Below are 23595 nucleotides of genomic sequence, written 5' to 3' on the forward strand. Positions count from 1 at the left end.
GCCGCTGAGCAGAGAGCCTGCACGACACCAGCCAGTGACATTATAAAACGCAGGGCCTCTACCCGTCCTGCCCACGCACTGGGCCACGTGCAGCACCAGGGCTGTTTCTCGGGGGTTGAACATGAGGACAAAGCAAGATCCAGAGCATTTCTTCACGGCCGGCAGCGCAGCAGCCCGGACCGGCAACGCCGCTTCAGGCCAGCTCGGCAGCGGGGCCCTGTAGTGTCCTTAAAACAAGCGCTTGGCTGAGCCCCGTCCAGGAGCCTGCAAGCCCTGGCCCCATCCCTGGTTCCCAGCCCCACAGGCGCGCTCCTCCTCCTCCTCCCGCAGACCACCGCCGGCCCCCGGCCTCCCCAGCACCCGCGAGCCCCCCGCAGCAGGGTGGCCCTGACCCCCAGCCTTCCCCCCGCCTTTGCAGGGGGGCAGTTAGGGCAGAAGCTGCCCAGGGACACCTGCACGGCAGCCACAGGTCAGCCGGGAGCTGCACCGCGCCTGCCTCCCGCCCGGCTGCTGCTGGTGAGACACCTCAGTCAGGAGAAGCGGAGGGGGCTCCAAGCCGGGGAGACCCTCCCTCCTGCGGCGCGGCAGCCTCGGCGCCTCGGAGCTCCTAACCAGCTTATTTGCGGAGGGTGAAGCTGTTCACCACAAAGAAGAGAGGGTTTGAAAAGGAACCAGAGAGGAGCAGAGCCGATGCCGGGGCTGGGCTGTGCTGGTTGAACGGCTCACCGTGTCGGCACAGCGACGGCAGCGCAGGCGTGCTGGCGAGGGGGCCCGCTCCTCCCTGCCAGACGCCTCCGCACACGCCGCGCCCGGGATCTCACCCCACTGACTGGTGATTCCTGCAACGTACAGCCACGCCGCGTTTGCAGCCGGGGTGGGGAGAGCTTGGGGCGAAGGAGGGGCTGGGCACATCTTGGGGGGTCCCTCCTGCAGCGCTGGGGCTCGGCGGGTGCCCTGGCCAGCACTGCCTCACGCCGGTTGCCTTTGCTACCCCTTTGGAAAATAACAGTTTGGAGGGAAAATCATACTGCTGGCAGAAGAAACCAGAAGCCCAGCAAGGGGACGGTCCTCCTCTTCTCACGACCTCTGCCCGCCCACAGCAAGGGCATTCTTGCCCCAAAAAGCATTGTCGCAGCTTACCTGCATCTTTTTTGTCTTCTAGCAATGTGAAACACTGTGAAAAGAGAGAAAAAAGAACAGAAATAATTTTGTTATCTTTTTGATTTTCACATTCATGGTCTCCTACCACCCACGTTTGGGCTCGGTCCCCGCTCCAGCCGCTGGTCCGTGCCTGGGTGCCGCTGGAGTTTGGGAAGGGGGGGCAGGCAGGAGGAGAGCGGGCGCAGGGCAGAGGCAGCCCCAGGAGGGACGCAGGGCCATGGGCCGGGGACCACCTCCCTCCCTGCTCCCCGGAGAGGAGCTGGGCCCAGCGGCGCCTGCTCCGGCTCTGGGGACAGCAGAGCTCTCGCGAAGGACGTGCCCGGCACGCGCCCATCACCGCGGCTCCCTGCTGCCTGGCAGCCATCGGAGCAGGAGCAGCAGCCAGGACCAGGGGCTCTGCACCCCTGGGGCCAGAAGGGAGCCGGGGAGAGAGGGCGAGCGGGGGAGTCGGACCTTTCTGCCCAACAGCTTGAAAAGGGCGCTGCAGAATTGCCAGGATGGCAAGGGCCATCAGGTCTGCAGCAAGAACCAAAACAGAGCTCGGGAGGACGCGGTCTGTTCCTCCCAGCGTGCAGACCGCGGTGCTCTGCTCTGCGCCACTGTGCCGCACGTGATGCCCGTGAGCCGCCCGCGTACCACGCGCTGTGCCTCGCACCCAGGTCCAGTCCTGCAGCCCCGGCACAGCTCTCCTCGACCCTCTGGAAACAGGGCTCTGCCACAGGAACCCATGGGTCACCGCCCGCTCCTCCTCCTCCCCGCCGGATACACCAGGGCCCAGGTTCCACCCAAGGGCTTTGGGTGAAAAGCACCGTCACGGTGCATGAAGAACAACTGCTTTTCCAAGACAAATTTCAGAAGAATCCAGCCTGATCCCCGGGGCTCAGGGAGCATCTGCTTTAGGAGCAGCTGCTTTGGGTGCTCTCTCCAGCAGCAGAACGAAGGGGGCAGGGACCACCAGCTGTGGGGGCTGCAGCAGCTCCTCTGAAGAAGGGCTCTGCTAATGGCGTGAGAAACAGCTGGAGCAGAAGGAAAAGAGATCCCAGGACGCTTGGACTCTGCCTGGGAGCGAGCTACTGAAGCAGCCCTTTTCCCTTTGAGCCTCCACAAGGGAATTTCAACACCGGGACTTGCAGCCCAGCAAAGCCCCAACCGAGTTTCTGCTCCCTTCTGCATCCGCGCTCGCTGGCTTTGCACCCTGTCTCCAGCTGCCCCCCAGCTCCCACACGGAAGGAAAAGGGTGTTGTGCGCTGAGAGGTCACCAGGACCGACAGGGCAGAGGGCCGACCCCAAACCGGCACAGCTCTGCCCTCCACCCAGTGCGACGCCAGCCCGCGCTGGAGCTGGGTCTGGCTCCGGACGGTGCTGGGGCAGCCTCGGTGGGACGGACCCTCACGCCGGCGGAGGGGGCACGGGGCTGGGGCCCCCTGAATGCGTCCCTCGGTACCTGCGTGGCTGCACAGATGGCAGTGGAGATGTCCACGTTTTAATCGCATTAGCAGGTCTGGGAGCAGAGCGTACAATGGCGTCTGCAGGCACGGAAAGCCAACAATAAAGAAAGGAAAAAAGAAAAAAAAGCAAAGCTGAATGCAGGCTGGGCTCCCGCTCCCCGAGCCTCTGCACGGGCGCAGCACCCGGGGTGGGGAAGGGGCCACCAGCACCGCGCACAGGGGCTGCCCCTCGCCTGGGGCTGGCCTTCTGCGGGGACAAAGCCGAGGGAAATGGGGTTTACAGAGGGCAGAGCCCCGCCAGCGCGCGGGAGATGACGGTGACTTGCACGGAGGTGGAACAGCAGGAGGGTCCCTGCGCTGCCTGGGTGCCGAGGCAAGCGCAGAGCCTGGGACCCTCCCCAGGCCCCTCTCCAGGTGCAGGCGAGTCCCCTCCAGTGCCGAGCAGGGCCAGAGGTGCCGGCGGGGATCGCTGCAGGAATGCCGCGTGCTGCTGAGCCGGCCTTTCCCACGGGCCACCCGGGACCCCTCTTCCTGCCGGGGCAGCGGGGCTGGGGATGAGCCGGGGGGAGATGGGCTTAACCATCTCCCCGCTGCCAGGCTTCCCGCGGCAGCGCCTGCCTGAGAGCTGCCCGCTCGGCTCTGTGCCCGCTCTGGCAGCGCGCGGACAACTGGAGGGCACCGGAGCCGAAAATGTTTGGACGGGGAGATGATCACCCTACCGGGTCTGTTATCACGAGCTCTGCAGACATCAGCCTGGCAGCCGGCACACGCAGCTGATACCCTCAGAGTGGGGCCGGGTCTGGTGGGCGGTGAGGTAGGGTGGCTCTCCCAGGCCGCAGCAAGGGCAGGGAAAGCTGGTCCCCATGCTACGGCAGCTTTGGGGAGCCTCCGCTCCCCTGCCATCACGTCCTGGCCCCAACACCTTCTTTTTCCCACAAAATCTGCCACCAGCCACAGCCCCACCTCGTTTAACCTGAAAAGCATTAATCCCTCGGACAGAGCCCTGCACGTTCCTCCGCTGCTCACAGCAAGTAGCCGAGCAACACCGGCACAGGGAGGAAAACGGGGAACCAGGCTGATGCAGAAGCCTCAGCCCCATGCGAGGCCATCAGTGTCCGCTGTCCCTTCGGCTTCCTGGGCGCCCAGACAACCCCAAAGCCCACCTCAAAGCCCACCCAGCCGCTCGGCCCTAGGAGCAGCTCTCGGCTCCGGCCGGGCAGAGCTGCGCCCCGGCTGCTCCTCTCCCAAAGCCTCGCACTCCATGGGGACTCGTCCGGCACTTGTGGGACCCAGGTGGGGATCAGCCAGGGCAGGAGCCGTCCCACGGCTCCCAGCAGCTCACACCATCCACGCCAGCTGGGCAACCAGACCCTTCCTCAGGCGTGAGGTTGCCAACGGCCTGCTAGTCGCTCTTGAGCGCACTGAGGTCCGCGGGCACTGGGAGCCCAGCGCGGGCCAGGCTGGAGCCCTCCGGGAGCCGTAGCTCTGCGAGGGGGGACGCAGGACCCGCTCCCTGTTGCCAGGAGCACGATGGCAGCGGCAACACACAGTTCACAGGGACGAGGAGGGTTAACGAGGACTTGCTAAGCTCTCTGGAGACAGCAGGGACAAGACAGCTACTAATATTATTAATGAATTTCACAAATGTCATTTTTAGACTCAACTATTTTAAGCTTTGCATTGAAACCCCGGGGGAACGGCGTGCATTCCACATTCATTTCACCACAGCAGATCCCTCGCTCAACACGGCCCAGCGTACAGCACTGGCTGGAAAGGGATTTTACTGCTTTTTCCAGTCTGAAGCTCCTGAATCCTTACTGACAATCTCCAAAATCTCCCCGGCACACCTACTGCCGCACCGCACGGGCTGCAATATAACAAATCCAACGCGGCAAACAGCGGCAGTCAGAGCGAGCTGCAGGTTATTAAGGCGACAGATGAGGAATTAAACCCGAATGAAAAATACCAGATGCCATGAGAACCACTGCTGCAGGAAATTAAAAGCTCAGGGCCTCCGGTCTGGCTGTTCCTTTGTCATCCCGCTCGCAGCCGCCCCGTCCCCCGGGTCGGCAAAGCCAGACGTGGTGCCGGGGCGACCCGAGGCTGCCGGCGAGCCCCCGTTGGCAGGGGTGCCCCCAGCCCGGCCGCACCGCCCGGGCCGTGCGCGGCAGGACCCGGCGTGGCGTGTGCGGGCCGCGTCTGGGGGCCAGCAGCCGGCGCACACAGAGCCCACCAGCGGCTGCGTTACAACCGCTGGTGCTGCGCCCATTCACGCGCGCTGCCCGCGTGCGGCCGGGCGCAGCACCCCGCCTGCCCTTGGGGCTGCCGGCTCCGGGACGCGGGTGCCATCGCTGACGGGCAGCGGGCGAGCACAGGGCGCGCCGACCGACGCATCCGCATGCGGCCCGGCCAAAATTAACCTGTCACGTGCGCGTGGGGCACGGGCACGACATCCCCCCAGAGCAGACGGCCGGCACCGTGCGCACACCCCAGCCCCGTTAGAGCCACCTCCCCCACCGTCCCTTCCGGCAGGTTCTCCTGAAATTAGGAGGGTGTCGAAAGATGGACACCATTTAAATACTCGGTGCCTTACCTTGGCTCTTTTGAAGCAAGCCCAGAAAAAATCCAGCAATGGCATGATGGGCCGGGCAGGGGGGCAGGTGCAGAGCCCCCCTAGACCGCGGCACGGCCCCCGGCCCCGGGCAGAGCCCGCGCCGGCACCCCCATGGCTGCTGCCTGCGGCACACGGAGCTGGGCAGAGCCCCAGTGCGGGCAGGAGCTCGGCGCAGGCAGGGAGGGAGGGAGGAGGAGGCAGCGCTGCCTGCGGAGGCGGGCCAGCGATTCAAACCCTGCACCGTTATTCAGTTGGTCGCGAACAGGCTTGGATAGCGATCGAAATTCCCTGAAGATTGCGAGTTTTAAACAGCTCCAGGCTTTCCTTCCTGCCTCGAGTGCACCGGGCAGCACTCCCGCTCCCAGGCTGCGGGAAGGGGCGAGGGAAAAGAAACACCCCCGGGGCAGAAGGAACGGGGGCTCGGCTGTCAAAGGCACATGTAGGACGTTGGAAACCCAAACCCCAGGCGGGTTAGATTTTCACTCCAGCTCCAGCTCACCAGCAGCGGTCACCGAGGCGCTCGCAGCGGGCTCCTGGTGCTGTCCCCTCCGAGGGACGAGCCGTCCCCACGTGGTCACGTTGTCGTCCCCGGACGCCCGCGCCGCAGCCCGCAGCCTCTGCACGCACCGGCGCGGCCGGGTTCGCCGCGGGCAGCCAGCCTGTCCGCGGGGCAGCGGGCACCGCTGGGCAAGCCTGCGGGTGTGACCCCCGCGGGGAGAAAAACGTGGGGAAAAAGCACGCGCAGTGCTCAGGCGCGGCCCAGCCGTTCACCCCGGCTCTGTTCACAGCTCCTGACCTTCCTTCCGCAGACGTGTGTGCAAGCTTAGCGTTTGTGCACGAGAAGGATGATAATAAAAGGCAATGCCACAGACTTTTGCGCGAGCCATCTGGCACACAGGCCCCCAGGCGAGAAGGCTTCTTCAAGCGTATAAGACGACCCCACCACGGTGATTTACGAGGTTATTTCAGAATGAGCCACGGCGAGTTGATCAGCAGTGATGCCCGGGCTGAGCCACGCTCCCACATGACGCGTGGTGGGTGCCCAGCGAGCCGGCGGCACCGCTCCTGCCCACCGCCCACCCCAGGCTGGCATTCGGCTCCACGCGCCGCCGGGGCCCATCCGGCCCCTGCCCAGCCCGGGGCCCGCGCGCGCTGACGGCGGGCAGCTAGCGCACGCTGGCATGCAGGAGCGCGGCGGCTCTCCCCCAGGACAAGGCGCCGTTTGTAGCGCGATACCCCAGCAGTTGGTGCACGCGGCAGCCGAGCCCGCTGCCAAATGTCAGCGAGGGCGGCCCAGGACGTGGCGCTGGGGCCCCCCGCAGCAGGCCCAGCGCCAGCAGGCTGCTCCTGCCGTCCTGTGGCCACCTCCGCCGCTTTTGCCTGCCTGTCACCAGTGCCGGGGAAGACAGGACCGGCAAGGAGAGGAGCGGGGGTGAGCAAAGCACTAGTGGGCCGCAGATGGCAGGACCCGGCTCAGCAGCGGTGCAGGCACAGGATGTCCCACGGTGCGTGGCAGTCCTTCCGGCCGCTGCCACCACCACGGCTGAGCCAGAGGAGCGCGCTCACATCCCAGATCTCCGTTACAGTGGGATCGGTACCGGTCTTGCTGGTGCTCTCCACAGTGAAGTGGAGAGAGCGGTCACAGCTTGTGGGAAGCGGGCGCTGGGGATAAGGCGAGGAGAGGAGCGCGGAGGACCGTGACGCAGCAGAGCTGGAGAAGCTGCATCTGCCTGGAGAAGATGGCATGGGGCATTGCCACCCCTGTAACGTCCCGCAGACCTGACCCACACCCAGGCCCCCGGGATCCGCAAGCGCTGCCCCAGCAGCCCCGGCGCGGCCCCGGCAGCAGCACGCAGGCGGCGGCGTGCCCGGTGCCAGCTCCAGCTGCCTCCTTCCATCATCTCCCCCTCGCTCGTTCCTCAGCAGGTTTTGGCACCGCTCCTGGGCTTGGCACCGCTGTGTCCCCTGCCTTACTGGGCCAGCGCAGTGGGGCTGGGGGCACCGAGGCGTAGGCGTTGTGTATCAGCCTCTTTTCTCCTTTAAACGCCTGGGGCTGGGAAGTCAGTCTCACCTCTCTGGGACGCTGGCCTGGGGTCACCTTTCCTAGCAAGCATCTTACCCGTAGGAGGGTGCACGTGTGAGTCAAAGCCAGGCGCTGCTGCCTGACAGTCAGCCACCCCCCGCAACTCCCTCACCGCTGCCTCAAGGGCCACAGTTTTTATTCTGAGGACTTGCAAATACTTCCCCGCGGTGGACAAAGGCAGCTGAGATGAGCGCCCATTTCCAGACAGCCCCGTCCGGCTCGCTGGGTACCGCTGCCATAGTGTTGAAGCTGCCAGGGGACTGCCACCGTGGGGCCCTGCAGAAGGTGCTCCTGGCCATCGTCACTCCAGGTGGCCTGGGGAGACTTCTCAACTCTTCTCACGGGCTTCCCCCTCGGAGCAGGGCAGAGCTGGCGTGTACGGGCAGAGCTGGCTGCGGAGCCCCAGGCTGTAAGGGCAGGGCTTGCTGCCTGCAGAACACCCTGCCGGACTGGGACGCGGGCAAGGGCACATGCGTGGGCACGGACCGGCGGGTACCCAGAGCCCCTGCCCTCGGTATGGTTTGGGTGCAGGAGACATGCTCCTTCGCTCCCCTCTCTGCCAGGGCTGGGGCTGAAGGCGGCAGGAGGGACGTCCCCGCAGGGACAGCAGCGATGCCGGGCCCCCCTCCCCACTGGGGGCTCGCCCCTCAGCGCTGCGCTCTGCTCTGGGGGAGGACGGGCAACTGCCCGTTCCGGCTAGCGCAGGCAGCGCAGCAGGCGGCAAACAGACACCCCCAAGCTAATCACGACAGACTAGGGAGATGGCTCCGTCCTGCTAAAGCCAGGGAAGTCCTCACGGAAAGGGAGGCAGCCACGCAGCTTTAACCAGAACTGCACCAGCCCACCAGAAAGGCACTGCCAGAGAGACAACCCCGCCAGCACCTCGCTTCGCTGCTTGCTCTGGCGGTGTTAGGTCCTTCTCCCACTGCCTCCAAAAGCAAAAAAACCAACCAAGTTAGTGCAAACAGAAGAAAGCTGTCTCCTTCCCAGGGCCTGGGAGACAAACCACAGAGGCTTCTGCATACTTGTGTAGCTTCTTCCTATCCAGTCATGCCAAAAGCATTCAAGTAATTTTAAATCTAGGGTCCTTCTTCAGCATAGCAGGATACCACCCTCGGTAAGAACAGGTCCTGGGGATGGGACCCCCCGCAAAGGGGCTGAAGCCTGTACACACCAAAGCGGGTATTTCTGCCACGTGATGCCAGGACACAGGCTCCACTGCTGCATTTGTCTCTTCCCAACATTTCTAACGTGCCATAGGCATCTACAGGAAAAACAAAAAGCAATTTCTGTTAATTCTCTATATATGTGCATCACTATCACCTTCAGATTTACGTGACAGCCCATGTTAAACATAAGTTAATTTTAAAAGCCTGATTCTAAGGAAAACACCACACTGTACACGCTCACTCAGTTTTCCACATGGCAGATGCCAGCCCTGCCCCATCCGCTGCCCGCACTGCCTGCCCGGAGCGGGGTTGGACACCGGGGTGCTCACCGACCAGACCCAGCACTGCCACAAACATCTTGCTTTCTCCATAAGGCGTGGGACGGGGCCGGTATTTTGGAGCACAGGTACAGCCTCTTCTCACAACCGATCATCCCCCAGAGGATCCCATGTCGCCTCCGAACAGGCCAGCGGCCAGGAGCTATTCTTGCCCCATATTGCTGTCACGGCTGCTGCTCCACGGCACCCAGCACCGTATTAATAACAGCTAAAGGCTGGCAGCCTGCCAAGCACCGTCCTCGCCGGCAAGAGAAGCCACCGTCGCTGCCGGTACCGCTCCCGAGGACTGGCCCCACTAACGTGGGGCATCTGCACAGGCGTGAGCAGGGCGCGAGCTGCGCCTTGCCAGCGAGCGGCCCGCGCGAGCCGTTAGCACGCAGTGATTTTCCACTTGCTGCTGCGCGCAGGCATCTCCCTCGGGTCAGGAAGGGAGCAGCTACTGCAGAGCCGGCGTTTGCCCTATTAGCATAGCGGGAACAGTAACCCTTTTCTTTTAATGAGGCTGAATCGCTGGGCGGGTGCTGACGGGGCAGGGCTGGCAGCGCCGGGCCGGGGCTGCGACACCGCGCGGGTGGCGAGAGGAGGAGGGCTGGGGAAGACGTGAAACCCGCCGCCCACGGGAAGCGTCATGGACCGTGCCGTTCCAAAGACAGGGCTGAGCCCCTCCTGGGCTTGACCAGCCTTCCCATGCCCCCGGGCGAGGGGCTGTGGGGGGCTCTGCCCGGGAAGGGTCGGCACACGGCGCCCCGCGGCCGGGGCTTGGGCTGCGACGCCACCCCCAGCGCAGACGGCGGCGGCGGGCACCAGCCGAGAGGCCGACAGTCTCTCCTAGGCTTGGTGCCTTGCTACTGAAGAGGCACCAGGCACCACAGCGGCTGGACCACGAGAAGCCGACTGAGATACAGAAACGTCGAAGAGCAGCAGAAGACATTCCCCAGCTTCCCGCTGATCCATGCCGCCCCAGACCACCGGCGAGGCAGTGAGCTCCCCGCCCGCCTGCCACCACTGCTTTCCCTTAAGAACACCCTCGTTAAAGGCAATCCCAACGTGCGTGCTCCAGTCTCCAACGGTGCGTTCGGGAACAGGAGTAAACTGTTAAGATCTGGATTTTTTTTTTTTTTAACAAATGAGAGTCTAAGCTGTTCGGTTTTGATTCTGAAAACAAACCATTCAAACAGGAGTCATGTAATGTCTTGGAGCGGGTACCGAGTTTTGTCACTCGGAACGGGGCTCCAGGCCTTCGCTGCTCAACCAGACGTTGCCAAACATCCCGCTGGCAGTGGCCCCAGCCCAGGCAGGCAGGGAACCACGGCTCTGCCGCCCACCCACCCGGGGAGCAGGCCAGCCCCACCGCCCCGGGAGAGGGCATGCAGTGCCGGGAGGGATGCCGTGGGGTGGTGAACAGCAAGGGAACAGTTTTGACCACAGCAGGCTTGATTACAGAAGATCACCGTCCAGGGCGATCAGCCTTGGCACACGCACATAGAAAGAGCGAGCCCATTTAACGACAAAGGAGAGCTATTTCCAGGGGACAGCTGCTGCTTCTGCTTTGAGGAGCCACAGACAAGCTATGAGTGTGCCAACCCCGCTGGTGCTGTGACCAGGACGAGGGGAGACGCCCCGGTCTTTGCCTGTGGGGCATGTGCCACTCGCCCGGCGAACTGGCCGTTCCTTGTGCTCCACCACCGCCTGCACCGCACGCCCTGCAAGCAGCCGCCGGGCACGCAGCCGGGTCCACGCCGGCACCTCTGGGGAGGTGTTCTGCACCGCGAGCGAGCCAGCACCAGCGGCAGGTGGCTGCGGCGTGCTCGGCCGCGGCTCCCGGTGGGAGGCATAAGCAGGGTCCCTGGGACACGAGCGGGACACGACCCCCTCCCAGCGCTTGTGCCGTTCGCACCCCGCTGATGCTTCCCCCCAGCACCGATTGCAGCTTCGCTCTGGGCTCCCGTAGACCACCTGAGGGCCCCGTGCCTTACCCATGGCTGCAAGAAGCCCCCCGCCATTCCCGGTCGCCCCAGAGGTCCTGGCAAAGGCTGAATCTGTGCATTTCCCCACAAAGGATGGTCCGGTTTGTAAATACCAGTGAACGTATTTACAAATACTGATTTATTTCATATACACACAAAAGCCAAATAAACTTTTCAGATGATTAGTCCTCACAGAAACTTGCAAAACTCACCAATTTCACTAAACTAGAGATGACATCCCTGAAAAAATTAGTCAGTGATGTTTTTCTGGGATTTCTGGTGCACAAGCTGCGAGTGCTCCTGCCCAGATTCACTGGGACCTCTATGGATCTATAAGCCCCCAGCTGTCAGCCAGAACGCTCGAAGACTTCAACGGCAGGAGGATCGCACTATGAAATTCCATCAACATAAAAACGTCAGCCTTGTTAGCGAGCGTCCTGGCCCCCCCCAGAAGCGGGGAGCCCTCCCTCCCCGAGGCCAGCTGCTGCACGCCAGGCGCTCGCCGGGACCCCCACCTCCGCGCCCCGGGGCTGCGGGCGAGGACAGTGACGCCACCGGCGAAAAATAACCTCCCGGCCCCGGCGGGTGAAGCAGAAATAACCTGCAGGTGCCCGGCCAGCGGCAGCTCGGGGGGGACGGGGCTCTGCCACGCTCCGCACAGCCCAGCCGGGCGATGCGGCCGCGGTGGGCGACCATCGGGCACATCGCGGCGGATCTGGGCGCCCGCCGCCATCCCTCCTCCCACTTCTCCTTCGTCCACCCGCACTGGCTAATATCCACAGGGGACATTTGGTCTCAGCCTTTACATGATCATTTCCAAATCCACGGGCTCCGCGCCCGAGCTCAGGTCATTCCTCGGCACACACCCCTCGCGTTGTCTGTGTTTGAGGCTGACTGGTTTAAGGTCGTGATCCGGCGGTGACCAGCGTGGGGGAAGCAAGTTATTTAAAGGCATTTAAAAGAGCCTGACTGATACGGTAACGTTTGAGATCCTATAGACAAGTTACACGGATTACAAATAGACCCAAGTGATACAGAAGGAAAATGGCTTTTTTTGAGACCTGTACACCTAACTGATTTTCACTCTGTTTGTATTCGAGCACCAAAGAGTGTCTGGGAAGACTCTGCAGAGATTCCCACGCAAGGCAGAACTCCAGCAAAAACCCACTCCTATGCCATAGTGTTCATAGAGGCATCTTGGAGATAAAAAGAAATGTGATACAGGCTGCATTCTTACATATAAAAGAGCGGCATAAGCAGAATGCTCACAAGGCAGCTTTCTCTTCCCCATGGGAATATTACTCAGCTGCTACAGCCTGGCTGGGACATTAATCCTCTGCCCCCGGAGGCAGGCGCCAGGCCAGCACAAGGAATTGCGAGCATCTCTTATTATTAGCGAGGGCAGGGAGGCTCCTCTGGCTAATGTATAGGAAAAGCAAAGGGCTGTGCTATTAACAGCCAGAGGACAGCCCGGGCCACGGCCGGGCTCTGTCCCAGGGGCTGAATGGAGAGGGACAGTCCCCAGCGCTGCGCTCCCCGCGCCAGCTCAGGCCCAGAAACGCAGCCGATGTCGCAGGGAGCTGCCTGGGAGCCCTTCCCTTCGCAGGCAGCCTCTCCTGCCCGGGCGCGGCGTGGCGCGGGCTGGCGGCACGCGAGGGGCACCGGCACACGCGTGCACACGCACGCACACGGCTCCTGCCGGTGCCCGGCTACCTGCCTCCCGCAGCCAACATGCTCAGCAGCTAAAAAAATAACAGCAGCAACAGAGACGCTTCTGTCTTTCAGGCTTGCACAATTAAATGCCGTTTGATAAACTAGATTTGACCTACTGGTATATTTTCGCACAGCTCTAGCGACAGCGGCTGTCTGGGGAAGGTCCCAGCCCTATTTCTGGCCGAGGTTTGGGGTTCATTAACACGACAGAGGAATCTCTGTCAGGTGCAGTGCTCTGCGCCCTGCACGTGAGGGCAGGTCTCTGCAAGCTTAACCCCGCGTGACAAATTCGCATGCAGCCTCCCCTCACGTGCGCAGGGTTCGACCATCCATGTACCAAGTTTTCCACACCCCGAATTCGGAGGCAAGCCCTGTCCAGCTTCTCGCGCAGAGCGCGATGCCAGGGACACAGCAGCTCCGCTCGCGGGATGCCGGTCCCTGGACGCAGCACCGTTGCTTCCCCCAGTGCGGAGCCAGGACTGAAATTCCCCGATGGATCCGAACATCAACATGTGTGTCCCTGGAGCACGCGGGAGCATGAGGACGACGGGATCCAAGGGTTTCTGCAAGCCTGCACCCCGTTTGGCTTAGCGGACTCTGCCGCCATGCTCCAGCACTCTGGCATCGCCGGAGGATTGCACCGCGAGCAAAGGGCTGCCTGGCCAAGCAAGCCTCCTCGCAAAAGTACCGAGGATCACGGCACAGAGCCCGGAGGCCGGGAATGCTCCCAGGTCATCCTCAAGAGCCCAGGTTTGCTGCGGTGGCTGCAGTCAAACCCCGCCAGGGCTGGGCCGATCTTGCAGGCACCTCGACAGCAAAGCACACCAAAGCTGAGAGGGGTCCCGGGGCAGAGCCAGCCGGGTCCGGCAAGCGCGGAGCAGGCAGCAGCGGTGGGGGCATGCCGAACGCGCAGTGCTCTTCCCCTTCACAGCCACCACAGAAGACATTTAAACAAACCAGCATCAGGCACAGCTTCTCTTGGCACCCTTTCAGTCAAAATCACTGGCACAATGACGCCCTTTCTTTAGGCCATGGACTGCACGAATAAGGAGAGTCGCTTCTTGCTGGGGAACAGCAAATGCCCATCCCGTGCCCACGGGCACCGCAGCCCCAGAGCGCCTGCAGGGCTGGGGGGGAGCCACAGGTGCTGCCGCTAACCTTCTCTGGGGACGCCAAAGACACCTTCAGGAAACACTTTATGGAATTTCCACGCACATGAAAGCATTATTATAGAGCAGCGAATTCTTTTCTTCCCCCGGGCCCCCGTGGCCGCTGGGGCTGCCAAGGCTCATCCCGGCAAGACCGTCCTGCCCTCAGCCCCACGCCGAAGCGCTGAGCTGCAGCGATGTGCTCTAGTTCCTCGCTCCAAAGTGAATCAGGAGCTGGAGGCGGAAAAGTGAAGGAAGCGAAGATTAAACGCGCAGGATCCCTGTCCCGACTGCTCAGAGACTGAGCCGGCCGCGCTGCTCCGGGCGGAGAGCGCTGAGCGCCGCAGCCCGCTCGGGCTTCTGCCGGCCAGGGAGAGGGCTCCAGGGGCCACCGCAACATGGACTCGTTTCTCGGGTTCAAACCCGCCAGCCTGGAAACCTCCAACAGACACGTTGCGCAAGGAGCACAAATACAGCAAGCAAGGGAGCCCACCGAGGAGCCTGCTGGTCCACGGCCGCAGGACAAGCCTTGAGCAAAGCCCACAATCGACCGGACCCACACGCAGAGGAGACCAGCCAGCGCTGACTCCCCAGGCCAGAGCTGCTGTCCCAACAGCCTCTCCTGCAAGCCCCTGGGGCACACATTTTGCCCTCAGTCCTCTCGACCAGCACCCCAGGGTGAGCAGGAATTTGGTTCCTATTTGGGTAGAAACCCTGCAGGGCATAAAACTGACTGTCAGAGGGTACGCAGCCAGCTTCGTGCACTGGATTCGAACTGCACTTCACCAGCCTGAAGCAGGAGTTAAGTCTGTAGAGAAAACAAAGACACTCGACATTTGCCAGAGCATCCCAGCGCCAGGACCGGCCAGGCGCCTCGACGGTGCAGGTAATGGGGTGCAGTTAATGGGCCCCTCGGTCACCACCGTTCTGAAGTGCCTCGGCTCTGGTTGCGAATGTGCCTGAAGGACAGATACACTTACCAGCCAGCCAGGCCATGTCTTCATTTCCCCAAGAGACAGAGAGGAGTCATTAACCTCTTCTTCCTCCCAGCCTGGGATGTCGTGGTCTCTCCCCAGGTCTGCCTGGAGCAGCCCGAGCTGCCAGACCGGATCTGTTTCACCATGCTCAAGCACGTGCCCGTGCTTTGTCTGAGAATGCTGATCGAAGACCAACACTTCAGCACTACCAAAAAATTCATTCTTGCCTGTAACATCCCCTGTGTGCCCTGCACGGTCCTCCATGAGGCTGATAAACCTTGGACGGTGCCCCCAGATTTTCCTGAGGGAAGATCCACCCAGGGAGGGTGAGGAGTCGCCTATCGATGCATAGTCAGGCTTATCCTCGGGACTGCGCACGCTGCTCCGTGGACAGAAGCAGCCACAGACACCTTTCTCATCTTCCTCACTGACTGGAGAGTGCAGGTCAGAAGCAAATCCCGCTGGCCTGGAGATGCGGGTGGCTTTGCTCAGGGTTCAGCACGCCTCACCTCCATTCTCCATGGACAGAAACCACTGCCCGAAGAAGGGAAACCTGGCAAGGCAAAAATACAACTTCTTAGCAAGAACCGCCCAGAAGATGGCATTTATTTTGCTTTTCCTCATTTTCCTTTCCATTCCGTTCAACTAGAAAGGGACGTAATGGTCCTTACTCCAGGTATGTCCATGCTTTACTCACTGGAGCATCCAGACCCTGCACCTCTCGTTTCTGAGGTTGCAGCACGCGGTGAAGCCCAGCTAGCCTAACTTCAGACAGGGCAGCAGGTGCTTTAAGGGCCTCGTACACCCGGGAACAGCGGTAACTAGCAATAGCTGTCCGTTCTGCAGCCCACTGACACGGCTCCTGCAAAAGACGTCACCTACGCGACCGCGCCGGGACTGCTGCTCAGCCTTTCGCCACCTTTGTTTTGTATTCTTCATTTCTCTCTTAAAATAGGGAACTCCTTCACCCTTTTAGAGGGAGCTCGTGTTTCACGTTATGCTCTTCCCACTGCCGGCAGCGCAGCACTGGGGGAAGGGACGGGGACTGCAGGGGTCTCGTTGGGGCACGTTTCGCCTGGGAGCAGCCTGAAGGTTTGTTTCGAGCCAGTGCAGCACGGGAGATGCTGCCTCGGGCTGTCTCCCGGGAGGAGCTGGGGCCGTGCCTTCTGCATGTGCAGGAGTTCGGCCGAGAGCGGCGGCGATGGCTCTGTCTCCCCCCGCCCAGGCGCGGGCACGGGGGCAGCGCTGGGAGAGCTCGTGCCCCCCGCCGCTGCGGCGAGAACGGAGCGTCGGGGCGGCAGGAGCCTGCTGCGGCTGCTGCCCGCCGCAGCTGCCTCGCTGTCCCCAAGGCTCCTACTGACACTCAGCTCCCTCGCTTCGGTCTGCAGCACAAACGGCAGCTTGTCAGGCACGGAAGGCTTAGAGAGCCAGATGTGCCGAGGTGCCAGGCACGGGGAGGCTGTGACACACCGAACAAAACCGTCCCTGTTTGCTTCCCTGTACGAGCGAACGGCTTTGAACTCTGACATACGGACAGAGGGTGACAAGGTTCAAGGAAAATAACGAAGTGGAAATAATGAAGCTATCCTTCCCACATCAGCAAGTGCATTTTCTAGCTTTTTATTCTCCCTAGGATTGAGAAAAAAATCTTGAGCAAACCCTGGAAACAAGGGTTTCCCTGCTCCTGTCTCTCGGGGACCCGTCCCCTGCCGCGCACACGCCGAGCCCTTGGACAAGGTGACAGCAGAGCAACGCAGCGACCCTCACATCCGTCAACACCAGCAGCCCGCCGCACACGAGCTCCCCGCCGCACACGAGCTCCCCGCCACACCGCGCCCTCAGCAACGGCATCCTCCGACGTCTCCGCCGAGATACCTGCCGGGTCCAGCTCCCCTTGCTGCCTGCAGGAGGGCTCGCCCCGCAGCGCTCCCGGGGGAAGCGAGCACCTCGAAAAGCAAAACCTCCGCACGCACGCTCCGGGCGCACAGCCTTGCCTCTGCGCAGAGGAAAAGCCAGATGCAGATGCAGCAGTCTGCGGCTCGACTTCCAGCTCCTGCAGCCGTTTCCTCAGTCACCTATCAAGAAAGGCAAAGGTCGGGAATCACAGGGTCGCTGTGCCAGCCGTCGCCAGCTTCACTGGACAAGTTACTCCCCGGTTTTACCAGGAAGTCCTTCCCTCAGCTGCACCCTGCACCATTCGTTTGCCCTAATGTACAATCCAGCACACAGAATATTAGCCTTCAAAGATTAGTTTTGGGTGAAAGAAGAGCACTAAATTCAAGCTCTACCCAAATAAAGTGTAATTCCTAACCGCCGAGTTGCATCCAGGAACACCTTCTTTTGAGCAGCAGAGTTGCATTTTTAGGGCCGGTTCCTCGCAGCTCGCGGGAGGGCCAGAGGCCAGCCCCATTCTCTCAGGGAGCGTCCCCGCCGCGGTTCAGGGCTGCTGGCACGAGCAGCCGCCACGGACAAAGCCGCGCTCCCGCCTGCCTGCAGCAGGCTGCAGCTCCCCGTCACCGCCATGAACCTGCCCCTGGCACAGGAGCGGCACAGACCCCCCAGCACCAGCCGCTGCGTCCCCCAGACAGGTTTTCAGCCGTACCCGCTCCTGCCAGCCTGGGGAACGCGGGGATCCTGGCCCCGCTGCTTTCCCCAGGCGGGTTCAGAGTGCAGCCTTCCACCTTTCCCCGGGCTGTGAGCTGGCTCTGTCTGAGACCAAGGGTTTGGCTCTGCGGGAAGGAAAACAGAAAACAAACGCCCCCACTCTTCGCTTCTGGGCCGTGAATTCACATTTCAGAACGTCTGGACACATTAGTTAAAGGGAAAAAAAAATCCCACAACAAAACGAAGAAACAAAATCCTAAACAATATGTTGGTAAAACTGCAGCCTCTGGTTTCTGGGGGTGCTGAAGGTACCCCAAGCTGCTGCTAAGGGACCTCACCAGCCACCCTGCACTGCCCTGGCCCTGCCACCCGCCGCAGCTGCTGAGCGAGGGAGGGGGGCTGCTCCCAGCCCGGCTCGCCCCAGCTGCACCACGCGCCCTTCGCTGGTGGAGGGTCCTTCCTTCCCTGCGGCGCAGCGGCGGTCTCCTCCTCCTCCTCTTCCCCGGGGCAGCCCGGCTGCGCGGCACCCTGCGGGTGGGCTCACCCTTCCTGGGCCACTCCAGGTGGTCCAGGCGCGAGGGGCTTGGGCTGCCTCAGTTTCCCCCTCTGCCGCGGTTTGCGTGCGAGGAGGAAGGTGCGCAGCGCGCCCGATTCCCGCAGCGCAGGAGGGCAGGGCCCTCGCACGGCGGCACCTTTGGGCGTGAGAAAGCGAAGCTGGCTCCCTCTCAGCCGGAGGGCTGGAAAAGGACGGCGGGTGATGGAGGGCAGCATTTCAGATTGTCCGATTGACTGAAGAGGTGTATTCAGAACAGTCTGATTAACAAATGGGTATATGCCCGTTATTGGAGCTTTAGCTATTAAAATACAAGCAGAAAAGTCTCATTCAGTCCTGCAAGACACCATTTGCCAGTAAAAAGTGGCCCACCACCATATGTTGTCAAGTCTGTTTTATAATAAAGTTTTTTGACACTTTTGATATCCTTGATAACGTCTATTCTACTAATACGCAAGGCAAACTACTTGGATTACTCTAGCATGGCTCCAAAGGTAAGACTACCTTAAAATTAGCTATGCATTTATGTAAGACCAATTTTAAAATGCTAAGCATCTGCTAAGCCCTGGCGCTGACTGAACAAATAATCTTAAAATTTGCTCAGTTTTCCACACACCAGTAACTCAGGCAAGGGTGAAAAATTGCATTGAGCAATTGCTCCACAATATGCAGAACTGTAAGAGGATGCACAAACACAGTAATTGACTGATAGATGGAAATAATCCAGAAGGTCTTAATGATTTCCTATGCACAATTCTAAGTGAGTTGCTTTAATTCATATCTTGATCATTATCGTCCTGGGGGAAAAAAGGCATGCTTTGGCATTTCCTCAGTGCTTTTTAAAATAACGCCTCTTGTTGAATGAAAGTAATCCTCTCACTCAAAATCCTATAAATATCTCAGAAAAGGCAAATCGGGTATAGACCCTGCAGCACGAGTCTCTTCCCACGCCGGCTGGACGCTCCGAACTCGCCTCCCCGAGGCCGCAGCCAGCAGAGCGCCGCAGCCCCGGCTGGATGAGCGGAGAAAGCCAAGGGGTGGAAAAGAGAGAAGCAGCCAAGCTCCAAGGGGCCGCGAGGGCCGCCCTCGTGCCCGCCGGGACCCCTGGCACAGCCAGGTCCCTGCCGCCTCCAGGCGAAGGCTCCGCGGCCAAGGTGCCGTGCTGCCTCGGGGGAGTCCCCGCCGCCACCCCACGGCGTGCTTCAGGTGATCGCCGCAGCTTCCCGCACCGCGCAGGGATGGGTTTTAATTGCCATTCATTTATTAGGCCACCTTCTCACCAAGTTTCTGCTCCCTCATACTTCAGTCACGGGGCACAGCTGGGCAGTGGCCGAGACCTTCCTCGCCCGGGGCCGCAGGCACCGAGAGAGAGGGGCTGCCGGCGCCAATACCGATTTAAGGGTAAGCCAGCACGCCTGTTCGCTCCCCTCAGCGGAGCCGGGGGCCGGACGGGAGTGCCGGCAAGAGTTAGGCACCAGCAAACGGACGTCACGGCCGAGCTTCCATGGGCTCTGGCAGGCGCGCCTGACGCGTCCTGCTCCAGGGCACAGAGCATTCGCTGTCGGACCAGCTCCCTTCGGCATCTCGTCCTTGCAGGACCTGAGCGTTACTGGCACTCGGGCGTCTCTCTCAGGGGCCTGTAACGACAACGCCAGGGCTTTCTCTTCCTCTGCCAAACGCCGAGGTGCCGACCCCTTCAGCAGCGCCCGGCGTATGCAACGGCCCAACACGCGCAGGCCAAGTGCTCGCTCTGGTCCTCGCTCCAAGAAAACACTAGCACAACTGGCTAAAACATAACATCAAGTATTTACATGCACCTGTAATAGCAGCAGTGCTCTTCTGTCAGAGGGGAAACGGATTTATGCCCTACCCTGCTGCTCCTGTAACATCTATTATCTCACCGAGGCACAGACGCACAAACCAAATGCTCAAAAGCATTCCATAGGCACAGGAGTCGCGAATTCAGCTGTTTTTCTGCCCCACCTTCTTTTACTTCACTCCAAACTCCCAGGCCGTGTAGAATGCCTTTCTTTGCCCAAGTACTGGCAGGATCCCTCCGGAGCGCCCGCATGCTCGAGGAGAGGCTCTGCCGGCGCAGGTGCTGCCTCCCACCCACGCAGCCGGGCCAGGGAGCTCCCGCGGGACAGCCCGCTCCGTACCGCTGGCCGAGAAATGCACTGTGCACGCTGCTTTTTATCCACACGTAAGATGGCCTACGTGCCTTTCAGTGTGTTTTAATTTATAAATTTTCAAGTTAAAACAAATAAATTCTTTTCATTGCTATTAAATAGATCAAAATTAAATTCAGATTTCAAACGCATACAACAACTTCAGTTGATGAACTGCAGTTAAAAAGAAGTCTTAGTAGGAAAGAAAGCCTGGTTTACGCATCAGCAAATCATCCGCTTTCTCTACAGAAACGTTAAAACATTTCATTGAAGGCAAGACATCCGCTTTCCTCCTTGCTATCCTTCCCTCCGCCGGCTTTAAAAAAGAAGGAAGAGACTTTTTTCCCCCCTGGAAAGCATGACAATTGAGTTATCACATACAGAACAAATTAAAAATGTGTGTTGTGGATTACTTGTGGATTGTGGATTACTTACCTGCACGCATTTTTGGAGGAATGTGCTATGTAACTGGCTGAACAAGATGAAGTACCAGTCAATGAACAGGCACTCTCATTAATACCATCATTTTAAAGGACTATCATCAATATCAATTCAAGGCCGTCTGCAAATATCAAATAAGCTCAAGGTATTTCACTTGCCTAAACTTGAAATTTTTGAATCATGCTTTAATGTGCCCGTATCTAGTTCGCTTTGGGAACCACCTGTTTGCCGAGCGGCAAGCAGATTTGATGAAAGCTGTGGCTCTACAGAACGTCAAAGTTTGGCTGAGGAACACATCCCAGTTTTGGCTCCGTAAAGTCACGTACGACAGTTAACCTTCAGTCAATCAATCTGATGCTCATTTCCACTGGTTGGTCATCACTCGCTCTCTCTGCCTTTCTAAGCAATTATCTTCTACTTTTATAAAAAAGGGCTACATTTTTCAATAGATTATCACCTTCAAGTGGAAAGGCCAAGCCACGCTCAGTGAAGCTCCTCCAGAACTGATTATAACATTGTGGTGGGGAAATTCTTTTAGTCAAGATATGCTGTGCCCCTTGAAGCGTACTGGCATCAAGTAGCTCTCACACGACAGAAAGCGGAGAGAAGTAAGGCGAATCAGGCAATGAGCTACAGCAACTGGAACTCCCAGCTGAGGACATTAATGTCCTCTACTCTCTGCTAGAGGAAACAATGATTAAAAAAAACCCACCATACATAAGACATGTAACTTTATTCAACCAGAGGCATGAAAACTCAGAAAATCGTTTCCCACTTGCATCCTGCCAGCGATAACCTTAGGGCAAGTTACATCTTTAGGGATATAAACCCACTTACAGATTTTACAGTTTTAGAAGGTGATGGCTTCCATACTAAAGGATTGCTGTGAGTCAAAACCCAAACAAATCACACCTTCACCATAACACCAGTGTATTTCTGCATATTCTTTCAGATTAAAAAACACCTCTCAACTAAAAACTTCAGTGACCAGTTGAAAAGTAAATCTAGTTAATATAAAAATAATTTTCTTCTCTCTTGTATGAGCCAAGAGCAATGATGCAGAACAAACCACCATGAGACTTAGATCTAAGTCAAAAACAAGCAAGGAAAAAGCTGGAATTTTAATTCCTCTTAAAAATAATTTTCCTCCTTTTAAAAAAGATACTGGATCAATTAAATGTTACTCCAGTTATCTTTCAGGAATAATATCACAAAAGTCACAAGACACTACAGACATAGAATTCCAAGGATTTCTCTAAGTGTGGTTAAATTTTTGTGCTGCAGTAGGAAAGAACCCCACTGTTGCCATCAATAGCTTTACTATCTACTTCCCTTGAGTATTTCTTTTCAGCTTCATAAAGCTAATGTTAAATGAATGGAACACTGCATGCTTAAAAGAAAAATCATCTTCCATACCAGTAATAATTTAATGGAAGTCTAAAAATTCCCCATTTCCATTTTATACCCACGTCTATGAAAAGCACCAGCTCCTCTTGCAGTGCCTTAGGACGGTGTAAGGAAGGCAGTGGGAACAGCCGTCAGCTTCACACATACTCGCTGAGAACAACTGTTTGGCAGTAAAGCTGGGTCCCTGCCGAGAGCAACTGATTTTTCCTTCCCTCTTCTCCACACTCCCAGAAATGCAAAAATGTACTTTTAATTCGCACATTTAGAAATTTCCGCCCCAACTATCAGATACGTAGTAGTCTTTATAGGAGAAACTGCACTTTTATATGTAAGTATAAATTAGGCATATTTACACCTCAGCAGGACCCACGTACATCAGTTTCAGGTCTATCTGCATTACTACAGGAACAAGGAAATATGATGCTCATTTTCAGGAAAAGTGACATTTTAACAGCAGCTTTTTCACTCCCAGATGTTTCAAACTTTTTCACTCCCAGATGTTTCTCCCCTTGGGTTGCTTACTGAAAATAATGGACAATATAAATAACTTCCGTACAGTTTTCAAAAAACAATTCTTCAGGTCTCAGTCCCTATGCTGAAATATAAATGACACACTTGTACACCTGTATATGGTTCTCCAGGCAAGTGCATCTACAGGGAATTGAAGAAAAAAGCCTCCTCCCCTTTTATAAAAGTATTAAGAAAAGCAAAACAAAACAGGAAAACATTATAGAAAAGTTTCTCACATCTCATTATAAGTACAAAGAAGCAATATGCAAATTTGTACGCATTTATGTGGAAACACTGTCCATGTAAACAATGAAATGAAAAGTCACGTACAAGCAGTTAAGACCAGAATTCATATCCTACTTCATAGCAGCCACCACCTTCATCATGATTTAGTTTCCTTCCTCCAACCCGTTCTAAAACTTTCAGGTGTAAGTCATGGCGTGGTATGTTAGCACCCAAGCATCTTAGGTATCAAAACCTCAACTTAGTTCACAAACTTTTTTTTTCCCCAACATATATATATACACACACACACACTTTATTCTGTACTCTCCAGACAATTTTCCATTCTCAGTATGCAGCGACAGCTAAGGCCCCACTGCAAACCAGCCTTGTCTGTCTCTCCAGGACTCTTAACTCTCTAATCTACATTCCCATGAAAAGATTTGTAGCTACCCGGTGTAAACACACTCCCTCTCAGGAGAAACATAGATTAGTTAGTGTAACCACGGTGTTGAAGGCATTTGGCTGAAACACTCCTCCTTGACATAAGGGGTGTAATATAAATACACAACACATGAACATGAGCAAAGGCAGTTTCCTTCTGCCCAGCTCCAATTAATTGCAAAGTGGACCCAACTTATTTTTTGCTGAAATCTAGTTTCACAGTCCTGCGATGCACTTTATATACATTTCACCACTCTGTAAGTGAATGAAAAAGGAGTCAAACACATTTCTTCCCTACCCAACACATAACAGCAATGACGTTCTATTATTTCATAAGGCATATTCATCTTCAGTGAGAATCCAAGCACAAGCAAGAATTCTGCCAAGTCCTGCGATCCTGTAACTTCACCTTCATCTACCAAACTTCTTGAAATTCCAGGATCTCCCACTCTATTCCTCAGGTGGAATAATCCGTGTCACAGTGGGCTTTTTTTATTTAACACAACTGAAGAGCAGGGCTAAATAAAAAAACCCTCAGCAGCTGGACCTCTATCTTTCAAAAAGAGGGACACACAAACGACCAATTTTTGCAGTTCTCTGGCTTTATCCCATAATCTGCCTTTTTACA

At 57.9% G+C, this 23595-nt stretch overlaps 1 protein-coding gene across 1 annotated transcript in view; it reads right to left on the minus strand.

The window, feature by feature from the left end:
- STARD8 (StAR related lipid transfer domain containing 8) overlaps nt 1-15223 on the minus strand; it is a gene marked incomplete at its 5' end in the record, with an annotated part of 69955 nt that extends 54732 nt beyond the window's left edge. The window contains 4 exon segments of the mRNA XM_082004076.1: nt 1141-1174; nt 14622-15061; nt 15064-15106; nt 15110-15223. Coding sequence (XP_081860202.1) covers nt 1141-1174; nt 14622-15061; nt 15064-15106; nt 15110-15223 — 631 coding nt within the window.
- Nucleotides 15224-23595: the final 8372 nt, after the last annotated feature.

This window comes from Phaethon aethereus (genome assembly GCF_964289735.1).
Source record: "Phaethon aethereus genome assembly, chromosome: 10".
In the NCBI taxonomy this organism is placed as follows: domain Eukaryota; kingdom Metazoa; phylum Chordata; class Aves; order Phaethontiformes; family Phaethontidae; genus Phaethon; species Phaethon aethereus.